Genomic DNA, 10775 nt, shown 5'->3' with positions numbered 1-10775 from the left:
GGCGCGGCAGCACCACGGTCCGTTTCTACGTCAATGAATCTGATCATCTAACGCTACTCAACGTTATGACGCACTTTCTTGAGAATGGTAAGTCGCGACAGTGGGCGAAGGATCATTTCCTTCACGTTCCTACCCTTCTGCGTGCCTGTGAGGTGCAGCAACAGTTGCTAGAGCGGATGCGGCTGCTGGGGCTTCCTACCTTATCGTGTGGCCCCAAGGGAATGGACCGTGTACGGCAGTGTGTAACGAGTGGATTTTGCTTGCAGTCCGCGCAGCGTTCCAGCAGCAACTGGAGCGAATACCGCCCTCTGCTTAACTCTGGTGTTGTATGTTACGTTCATCCGTCCTCGGCGGTGTATGTACGGTCGGAGATGCCACTTTATGTTGTTTACCACGATCTTCTTCTCACGACGCGCGAGTACCTGGTGGTGGTGACGGCAGTAGAGCGTGACTGGCTTATCGAGGCATCACGTGGGGTGTTTTGCACCAAAAGTCTGACGAGAGACACAAAGAAAGCATCAAATGCACCCCCCACATCTTGCGGGCCACACGCAACGCTCCCCGCAGGCGTCGGAAACACTGCCAGTGTGGGCAGGTCCACGCAGTTAGGAAAGCCGCGGCAGTTGCCGTCGGTCACTGCACAGCCGAAGGGGACGATGCTTCCCTCGAAACGACGGCATAACATCTAAATGAATTCCTTTTCACACTTTTGATTTCCCTGAGCGTGTGGCGAGGCTTTTGCGCGGCCTTTCATTGTCAGCTGTTTTTTGCTGTTGTTGTTGTTTGCTTCGTGCAACACCACGCAGTGTTTGCCTCATCCCTCTCTTTCTTTTTCGTTTTTGTTATTGTTGCTTTTGACTTTTTTCTTTTTTTCTTCCGCGACTGTAAGCGTGTGCGTGTTGGTGTGGTAGATAAGGATAGGCAAGCAGTGTTGGTGTGGACAACGCGTCACCAGCGCCCCGATAACAGCAACGAAAGTGAGTGCCACTCCATTGCGCTGTTGTTCCCCTATATCACCGCGCATCCATCTACAATAGCACGTCAGCATCATTTTCTTCAAGGCGAGGGAAATATGGACTTTTTAGGGAGCTTCTTCAGACTCTCGCATGGGGACAGTTTGAGGCAGCTGTTTGACTACCCTGTGTTTATCTGGCAGATTCCGTGTGGCAACAGCTCGATGGATAAGAAGGGGTGCCTTGTTCTCAGTAACAGCACGGCGAAGAATATTCGTGCCAACTGCAACAGGCTAGAAAAGATCTACAAGGGCCATTACACCATTTTCAACTTCTCGCCTCTGATGATGGACCTGGAAGACAACTGCCCCCACGGTGAGCTGATGGATTACTCCAAGCAGCCAGTGGAGGACTTTGGGCTTCTGATAGAGCTTTGCCTTACCATCCAGAAGTGGACGCAGGCCAACATTGAGCAGGACCACGTTGTGGTGTTGGCCTTTCTGGAGGAAAGCTCCGGCATCACATACCCAAACTACGCCGCCATGATCGCGACGTGCTACCACATATTCGCTGGCTGTCCATCAGACGGCGGGAGCTACACTCTGGGGTTCGTGGAGGAAATGCTTGGCATCCGCCGCAGCAGATACCACGCAGCATCGCAAGAAATTTACGTGAACTACTTTCAGCTTCTTCTTGATGTGCCTATTTTGCCCAGTGCCCACCTACGCCGAATGCGGCTGACATTTGTGTCGCTGCAGGAAATGCTCCCTTTGAATGGTATGAAGATTGGCCTGCGCATAGAGAATGAGGGCAATGTATTTCTCTTCAGTGATCCCACCGCGTGGGAAGAGAAGAGGGACAACGCCACCCTGCAGCTATCCCTCAATCCGAAGCCGTGCCTGTTTGGGGACTTTGCCATATCGTTGCTGCACTACGAGCCACCATCGCCCACAACCTCAGGGCATCTGGAGTCTCCGTGGAAAGTATGCGTGCTTGCCCGGTGGGCGTTCAGCACCATATTTGTCTCGGAGGAGATCCACCACGTCCGCGCACGGGACATGGACTTTGCCATGCAGAGCCAATTGCCGCGTGACTCCTACATGCGGCTGCACTTTGTTGGGGAAGAATCGGAGGCAGCGGACACCACGTACGTTGAACAGCTAACGCGACGCATCGATCAGGCCCCTAGGCGGCAAATGACGCTGATGCGGCCTGGGCCCGTGTCGCCGCCGGACCGCCGCCACGACGCCTCCAGTTGTCGTGGGGACAACGAAGTTGCGGGCGGTGTGTACTACCGTGCCGACGGGATGAACCGTTATGGCTCCCGCGGTCGCGGAGAATGCACTGAACGCTCATTCCTGCGTGCATTGTTGCCCCTCAGTCTTCTGGAGGAAGGTGAGCGCTGCTGCCAAGACGATGATGAGCTGGCGCTCTCACTTAGCGTCCCGCAGCCGGCGCATCACTACGACCCCTCGTCTATTCCCACAAACCAGCCTGTTTCGCCGTCGTCATCGCCTCCTCCGCGTACGCCACCACCGCCACCACCACCTCCACCTGGGAAGAATGCGCCTCCACCACCGCCTCCACCGCCTCCACCGCCTCCACATGGGAAGAAGGCACCTCCACCTCCACCGCCACCGCCTAAGATAATTGGCAGTGGTGCATCCTTAGTTTCCTTGCCTGGAGAAGTGAACATTGCATCTTCTAAACCCGTCTATATTGGACCTAAGCTAAAAACATTTTTTTGGAAAAAAATGCCGCGGTTATCTGGGATATGGTGTTTTTCTAACGACTTTTCGGCAGAGACGATTGTTGATGAGCCCTTTTTGCTGGCGATGTTTGAGATCCGTAAGAAAGCATCACCCTTGTCAACTTCCAGCGGCGAGTCAAAGGAGCCCAAGAGAAAGGGTCTTTGCAAAAGCAGTGCTTTTAGTTTTCAGAGGAAACAGAACATTGCCATCGCACTCAAGCAGCTGAAATTACCGGTGGATGAGATGTGTAGAGCCCTTATTGAGTGCGATGAGGTGGCGCTTCCGTTTGAAAAGCTGGAGTTGCTCTTGGGGGTCCTTCCGACGGTGGAGGAGATGGAGAGACTCCGGATGGAGAAGGTGTCAGGGAATGTATCCTGGACAGATGTTGAGGAATATGTTTACAAGGTGTGTGTCACCGTGACTGACGCGCGTGAACGTATTTCGCTTCTATTAGCTTCTGAACAGACGGAGGAACTTGTTTCCTTCACAGAGGAACGAATTGACATGATAGAGAAGGCTGTGAATTTGCTGACGAGTAAGTCCTCAAAGCTTGCTGCTGTGCTTCACGCTGTTTTGGCCCTTGGCAATTTTATGAATCGTGGCGGCGCCCATGCAGACGCAGTCGGATTCCGTCTGGAGAGCTTGAATCAAATGAACTTTGTAAAGGCCGTGGATGGGAAGACGACCATGTTGGAGGTTTTTGTTGTGTCGTTAAAGGACCGACGACCGGATCTCCTGCAGTTTATAGAGGAGTTGGATTGCCTTGATTCTCTTGCTGGCACAACGGTTCAGGAAGTGGGCCGGAGTGTGTCGCAGCTGAGCTTCACGCTACAGAAGATGCGGAGCGCAGTCGAGGAGTCCAAGCGGCCAGAGATGAAAGAGAAGCGTGCGGCGAAGTTTCCAGCGGGTCTGGTGGACCTTTTTCCAAATCGAATGGCGCTGCATATTCAGAAGCATCTCGCTGTCGTCTCGGAGCTTGCCCTTCGTCATCAGCGATTGAAGGAAGATGTCTCCGCAATGCTAGAAGGATATGGCGAGGATTCCATGTTGGATGAGAGTGTGCTCTGGAATTACATCTTGCAGTTTGGTATGGACGTAGCGAACTTCTGCAAACGCGCGGAGATGGAAGGGATAGATAAGCAAACTTTACTAAGGGCCGTGGGAGTAGACCCCAATGCTCTTGGCGAAACGAGGTTAAATGGAGGGATGGCAGAAGAGGGTGGTGCAGCAAGAGGAGGTGATGATGGTCGCAGTGTTAGCGGCACGCTTCAATGAAGTGAATGGGTGACCAGCAATGATTTTTTTTTTGATTAAAAATAAGATGCGGCGGATATGGTGTTTGCTTGTTGGCACCTTTTTTGCTTTTGCTCTTCATTATTCGCTCTCGTTTGCTTTTTTTTTTCTCTCTCTCTCTCTCTCTGTGTGTGTGTGTGTAGTTTTCTTGCATGCTGGTGGTTTGAGGCCCGTTACCGCAATCCCCTTCCAACTCCGGGTTGAGTCTGCGTGTGCATCCGCAACCATCGCCCCGTTGTATGATTGCATTGACGAGTGCTGCTCATATCAGCTTTTGTTTCTCTCCCCCTCCAGTCTCTCTCTCTCTCTTTTTTTTCTTTTTTTTTTTTTTCTCGCTCTTCCTCCTATTTACAGGTAGAAATGAAAATAGGCAGGGCGATTTATGTGGAGAGAAATCCGTTCTTTTTTTTTTTTTTTTGATGATTGATTTCAATGGAACGAAACGTAGAGGAGCAAAAATTCAGTACGGTAACAAGCACTTGTAAGACAAAAAAAAAATAATAATAATAAATAAAAGGAATAAAAAGACCGCGCTTCCATCTTTTTTTCCCCTTCTTCTTGTTGTGCGTGTATGTATGTGTGTACGTAAAAAAACAATATTTTCCTGGATGATCTTCTTGTTTTGTTTTTCTTATCCATCTGTTTTTCTCCCTCTCTCTTTTTTTCTCTTTCCCTATTTTTCTCTTTCTGCCACAGATGGTCCGTGTGACGAAGAGTCATCAAGGCGATTAGTTTTCTATCAGTCTTTTTCTCTCTTCCTGCGGTGCAGGTGGGTTTATTAAAGCATGACGAAGCAAGTCGTCTTACCGGCCCACGGCGATGGTGCGCCCGTGCCTGGCCCAAGTGGGGCTGCGGTGACGGTCGTTGACGTGGAAGCGGAGGAGGAGAAAGAAGAGGACGCGCAGACGGCGAGAGGGGAGGAAGGTCCAAACACAGCCGCTGAGACGGTGCGTCGGCGCGACCCCAACAGGATAGATCCCCCATTGGGGCAGCAGCAGGATCCTCTTCCACGCGGGGAGAGGTTGGCGAAGCGGATGCTGACGTTACAACGATGGGAACTGCCCGCGTTGGTTTCCTCGCCGACAAGGAGAAGTAAACATGAAAGAAGAATTCCTGGCGGTAACAGCAGAAGCCCAGTGGGAGTGGCCCACAACGCGCGACAGAATGAGCTACTGTTGTCGCCCCCTAGGCCTTACTTGGAAAAGCCCGAGCAGCAGCTTGAGCTTTACCATGCTTTGCAGAAGCGCAAGTTTGTGACGCTGCATGAGGAACTGCATCACCTCCGCATGAGCCACGTCCACGCACAAAAAACCCTTCGACTCCGAGGTGAGGAAGTCAAACGTTTGCGTAGAGAATTGGGGGAAAAAACGAGGGAGATTGAGCGGCTGAAGTCACTCATTGCTGTGCTTCGGAAGGCGCACCATCAGGCAAATGAATCGGGTGCCGAGACGGACGCCGTTGAGGGTGCCGGTCCCGCAACGGTGTCACCCTCGTTGGCGCTTTTTGCGGCCACAGCCGCGGATGGTGTTGGTGGTGGACGCGGAGCGGAAGCAAGGCTGTTGCTACAGCTTCGTCAGAACATCGCGTCCCGTGACACGATTATCAGCGATCTTCGCATGGAGCTGAGTGCACTCCGTCAAGCGAAGAAGGAGGCCGAGGATAAAATAAATAAACTAACGGCAGAAGTGGCTGAGATGCATGCGCGCTGTGAGAAGTTATCTGCCGAATTGGGTGTCAAGGACAAAACTATTGAGGAACTTGAGAAGCGCTGTGCTGGCGCCCAAATGTCAGAAGTGAAAAGCGGTATTGGAAAAAGTGGTAATGATAATAGCGATGGCACGAGCAGTTCCGACGTTCTAGCGCTTCGGGAGAAGCTTGAAGAGTACCGCCTGCATCACCGAGCGGCAGATGATGTGATTGAAGGAATTCAGCAGCAGCTTCAACGAATAGAGGTGATGGGTTTGTGTGTGCCACATTGTAGCAGCGCAGGGAAACGTCCGTCGCAGCAGGAGGAAGGCTTACGCGGCGAGCTGATGCACCTCCGACAGTGTCTGGATAGAGAAGAGGAGACCCGAGCTGAGTCGGAGCGTTTGTGGCGCCGAAGTCATGAGGCCGATCTTCGCATGCTGGAGACCGAGTTGTGCAGCACAAAGGCAGAAGCAGAGGCATACAAGCGGGAGGTGGCACGGATGCAGAAGCAAATCGCGACTGCGGGATTTATGGAGGCGCAACTGCAGGCTGCTCGCAACGAGAATGACGCCCTGCAGCAACGTGTGTGTGAGCTGCGAGAGGAGAATATTGCCCAGTCCTCACGTGAAAAGGAGCTTTTGCATGAGATGCGCTTCACGAAGGAAGCGTACGACCGCCGTGAGGAGGAGATGTCATCGCTTCAGCGTCGACTGAGGGATTCAAAGGAGAATGAAGATAGGCTGCGAGAGGAGGTTGAAATGTTGGAAGGGAGACTACGTGCGGTGGAGCGTGGACTCTCCGATGCGCCTCCGCCGTATGAATTTATCAGTTATGCGGCGCTCATGAAACTGAACGCGGATCTTCAGGAACGGCTGAAGACGTTGGAAACGGAACCGCAAAAGGCGAAGAAGACACCGTCATTAGTCAACGCAACCGATGATGTGACTTTGTTGGAAGCAGGCGGTGACCTTGCGATGGAGCCTGTCGCACGAGCCACCGTGGAGGAGGAGGGACTGAATGCACGGATGGAACAAGGTGGAGCATGTCTCCACGGTGTGCCGGTACAGTCTGCCACATCAATTGCACCGAGTGAGCCTTTGCAGGTGAAGCTTAAGGATGTTCACGACGCCTACAGGACGCCTTCACACCGCTTGGATGAAGTCTCCCTAGAACTGGTGAGCCCCGAGCAATGCGGGGCTGTCAGTGCAGAGAGCACGAAGAGGGTCAACAAGGAAGCAGGAAAAGCCCACTGTAAGTCTGCCATTCGCAGCCGTTTGCAGGATGTACAATGGCATGCCATAATGACAGCGGATGGTTCAGATGCCACTGATAAGCTGCGGGCAGAATTCTCTCGCTTGTGTAATTGTCTTAAAAAGTGCGAAGAAGAGTTGGAGCAAACGCGGATGGAGCTTGCGGCTACAAAGTTGGAGCTTGACAACGCGCGACGGCAGCAGGCGGCATACAATGGACCTACACAAGGTGTTGGTGAGCGCAAAGTCTCTTCGTTGCGTGCGGCTCGCATGGAGCTGGAACATTGGCGGCGGCTGGCGGTCGAGCATGAGTCGGCCTTGGTAGAGTTGAAGAAAAGATATGAGGGACTGAAGATTGACATCGCATCCTTGCAGGAATCAACACAAGTGTCCCCTAACACATCTGCTCCTGTATCGGCATTTGTGCTTCCTGACTGGGTGGCCTGCAACGATGAACACATCATAGAGGAAGCGCTACGCGATGAAACGGCGCGTATAGATGAGGACATGAACAAACTGCGTCGTGAACTGCACACAATGAGAAAGGAGCGGGACCATTGGATGGCGGTGGCAACGGGTCTATCAAAGCCAGCCTAGTGAAAGCAGATGGCTTCAAATAGGCCCAGTGTGTCATGTACTTATATACTTCCTCTGGTCTCCCAGCTATATATATATATGTTAGGGCGTGATATCATTGTGCCATAATTTTATGTTTTTGTCGTATTTTTTTTTAAAGGATGAATTTGTGGCAGCTGCTTCCCACGTCTTTTCTCTCCTTTCTCTCTTTCTCTTTCTTCTGCGTCAATGGGTTTCATTATTATTTACCAGTACCAGAGGGGTGCTCTCCCACCGCTGTGATGCACCCGGATCCGGTGCAGCAGTCGGATGACGCGGAACGTGTTTTTACGCCATTTGGGACACTCGCCGGTCGTAAAAAGGATGAAACTGGAAGTCTGCGTCGCAGACCGCCAGAAGAATTATCGTCGGATTCAGATTTCATGCGCAGACAGTCAAGTATGGAAGGGAAGACGCCAATCGCCGACACGGCCCTGGCACTAGACTCTATCAAGCGGGAAGTGGAGAGCAGCGTTGAGTTTTCCTCTTCTTCGCAAAATCAGCGATGGGAAGAGTCGTGGCTGGGCAATTTATCTCTCTCCAGTTTCTTACGACGCTGGGGAAACGCCGTGGTGCATGAGGGTGCGGGTTACCAACTGTCAAACTGTGGTAGTGTGTTGCGGCGATGGGTGCGGCGGCACTTTGTGATGGCAGGGGCCCTGTTGTACATCTTCGATGGTGATGGCTCTACGGAAAAGTGTTATGAGGCGATTTTGCTGCACCGCGCGGATGTGCAAAAGAAATTTGTGAGTGGCCATAACTCCATCGTGATAACACCAGTGACGTCGCAGACGTCGTCGGAGCTCGGCGTGGTGGAGTTTCCGAGCCTCACTATGTTTGTGGATGCCAAGCAAATGCTGGATGTCTGGTTTGTCGCCCTGCAGAGGACGAGCGCCGCGCCTTCTTTTCCCGGCTCCGCAACGCCGCAACGGGCGAAAGCCTCTTGCGGCTACTTGAACGCCATAAAATGCACACAGACGGAGCAGCAGCAGCAGCAGGTGGGGTGTGCAGCGTCAATGCCGGATGTGGTGTCGCATGCGGAGGACGCCGTGCCTTCTTCCCCTTCTTCTCTTTTTCCTGTTTCTGCTTTGGCTGGTGTCGCCAGCATTGAAAGCAAAGCCAGAAAAGAAGGCAAGGAGCGTGGCGTGGAGGAGAATCCCCGCCAAGAACAGCAGTCACGAAGGACTTCAACAGTCATCAACGATGGTCCGACTGGGAATGAGGACCGCGAGGCGATTATTGAGGCGTATCTTCAGCAGATCCAACACACGACAGTGAGTGCTTCCATTCTAAAGGCGCGTCTACAACGTCTGGCGGAGAAGAAAGACAAACAACAGCTTGGAGAGCTGCTTCTACAGTTCATATTGAACCGTGTGATCGACGCTGCCGACCTGTGGGCACTGCTGGATGAGGTGGAGACGTTGTCGGATAAGATGCTGCAAACCCCTGCCACATCAACGGCGAAGTATCCCTCATATTGTTGGGTCAAAGAGCCATTGGTGCTTTCCGGCACACCACCAGGTCGTGTTACCTGCGAAATGGCTGCGATAACAAGTGCTGCGTGTTCCATGACGTCCGATCCCATTGAGCGGCGCGTGTCATCCAGAAAAAAATGCGAAGCAGAAAACAAGGAAGAGAGAGTAGACAAAATGACCATGAAAAACACGCAGGCTGATGCTTTGTTGCCCCATGCTGCGTCTGCTGCATGGCGTCAGCGGAGACGACGTCTACACGACCGCCGCGGAGTCATTGATAGTATTCTTAGCGAGCTATCGAACATCTCGTGAACAAACTTTTACCGTAGCGTGGGCATTGCTCTTTTTGAAATAGATGTTTCGGGCTGGAGTCAGAGCGATGGCAATTGGATGATGGATGATGGAAGCGGAATGGGGAAGAAATGAGTCACGGTTGGCATGACCGCTGCTCCATGTGCATTTGGTTCCATGCGGGCCGATTTTTTGTTGAAGTAATCGTCGGTGTTGTTTTTCTTCTCTTGTTCGTGTGCGTGTTTTTATTGGAGCTTTTTTTCCCCTTCTTTTTCAATGCACGCCCACAACCATGGATATATTGTATACAGCTGGGGAGGAAAAAGTACTCTTCCAGTAAATAAGAGAAGTGGGGGAAGGAATAAAGAAAAGGAAGGGGGAAAAAAGGGGGTGAGAGATGTCCTTTTCGCTGCTTAGTTTTTCTTGGCGGGGAGCCAGCGTGCCTCCGCGTGGCCTGTTGTTACTTCGCATGGGGTGGCTTTTGCCACGCAGCACGAACCGCGGTTGTTCTTGTTACTGCAGCTATAGCTCTTGTCATTGCAGCAGACGATATTTTTGGAATCCATTTGCGACTCAGTGCGGAGTGAACGAGGCGGCTGCACCGCCAAGCAACAACACCTTCCAGCATCAACGCATTGTGGAGAAGGCACACCGAGATGCGTCATTACATAATGAGCGGCTTCTGGATGCATGTCTAGACCTCTTGGCGCTGTGTGGAAATGGGAGTGACGCATCAAGGGCAAAGATGATGGACAGCCGTGATGGCTGCACGAGCATCGATGCCGATGCCATTGACGTCATAGCCGCGGTGGTGGAGTCGACCCTACATGACTTTCGCAAGACCCCATCCGAGCAGTTTGATCTCGTCTATTCTGCTCTCTGTTTACCGATAGCCACAACCAATCGTCAGATAAATCGCTGCCTCATGGTCATCCTTGAGGCGTTTCTACCCGAACTTCTCTTTCGCATGTTTGAGGGCGAGGATCTAATTGTGGTGGACCCCGATGACGCTTCACGACGCGAGGCCCTTTTTCGCTTTGTGCACGCGCTGCTCGGGCGGGCGGAAGTCCCGGACGGGGTTGAGAGCGAGGAGGTGGTGCTTGTGTACCTGGACGATGTACGCGCCGTGTTTCCGTCGCTCCGAAACAATCCTGCCTTTTTAGAATTGGAGGCGAACGCCACCAGCATTGCGATGAAGGCAAGGCTGTTTGCGTTGCTCTCGCAGTTGTGTGTGGAGTTTGACAAGGCGGGAACGGGCAAAGTGGATTTGGCTGAACTGCAGGCCACAGCAACTCGGGTACTGGGGGAGAAGAAAGCCCGCATGTTGCTTGATGGGGCCCAGCCGGACAAGGACGGCAAGATACGGTACACGCAACTCACTTCACTCTTGACGCGTCCACCGCCCCGGCAATAATTAAACATGCATCCCTCCTGCCTCTACTCAGCTGGGGGGTTTTT

At 52.5% G+C, this 10775-nt stretch overlaps 5 protein-coding genes across 5 annotated transcripts, besides 5 other annotated features; all 5 read left to right on the top strand.

Annotated features, from left to right (window-relative positions):
- On the top strand, positions 1-689 carry Tc00.1047053508641.330 (pre-mRNA splicing factor, putative; the record flags this gene model as incomplete). Its single annotated transcript, XM_814696.1, has 1 exon — positions 1-689. A coding segment is annotated over one exon (689 nt), but the record flags the coding sequence as incomplete, so codon positions are not given.
- Positions 1-10775: part of a sequence feature (heterozygous, non-Esmeraldo-like haplotype) that runs on past the window's edge.
- On the top strand, positions 1073-3979 carry Tc00.1047053508641.320 (formin, putative; the record flags this gene model as incomplete). The annotated part of the gene is made up of 1 exon (XM_814695.1): positions 1073-3979. The coding sequence occupies one exon, from the start codon at positions 1073-1075 to the stop codon at positions 3977-3979; it is 2907 nt and encodes a 968-aa protein (XP_819788.1).
- Positions 2483-2508: a microsatellite.
- Positions 4306-4328: a microsatellite.
- Positions 4486-4513: a sequence feature (AT_rich).
- Positions 4636-4686: a sequence feature (GA-rich).
- Tc00.1047053508641.310 (hypothetical protein, conserved) lies at positions 4783-7533 on the top strand (the record flags this gene model as incomplete). Its single annotated transcript, XM_814694.1, has 1 exon — positions 4783-7533. The coding sequence occupies one exon, from the start codon at positions 4783-4785 to the stop codon at positions 7531-7533; it is 2751 nt and encodes a 916-aa protein (XP_819787.1).
- On the top strand, positions 7674-9338 carry Tc00.1047053508641.300 (uncharacterized protein; the record flags this gene model as incomplete). The annotated part of the gene is made up of 1 exon (XM_814693.1): positions 7674-9338. One exon carries the CDS (start codon positions 7674-7676, stop codon positions 9336-9338), a length of 1665 nt encoding a protein of 554 aa, XP_819786.1.
- On the top strand, positions 9715-10731 carry Tc00.1047053508641.290 (hypothetical protein, conserved; the record flags this gene model as incomplete). The annotated part of the gene is made up of 1 exon (XM_814692.1): positions 9715-10731. One exon carries the CDS (start codon positions 9715-9717, stop codon positions 10729-10731), a length of 1017 nt encoding a protein of 338 aa, XP_819785.1.

The sequence above is a fragment of the Trypanosoma cruzi genome, genomic scaffold (assembly GCF_000209065.1).
Source record: "Trypanosoma cruzi strain CL Brener 1047053516987 genomic scaffold, whole genome shotgun sequence".
NCBI classification, from domain to species: Eukaryota; Euglenozoa; class Kinetoplastea; order Trypanosomatida; family Trypanosomatidae; genus Trypanosoma; species Trypanosoma cruzi.
The sequence above is the reverse complement of the archived record's forward strand: the minus strand, read 5'-3'. Positions and strand labels throughout refer to the sequence as shown.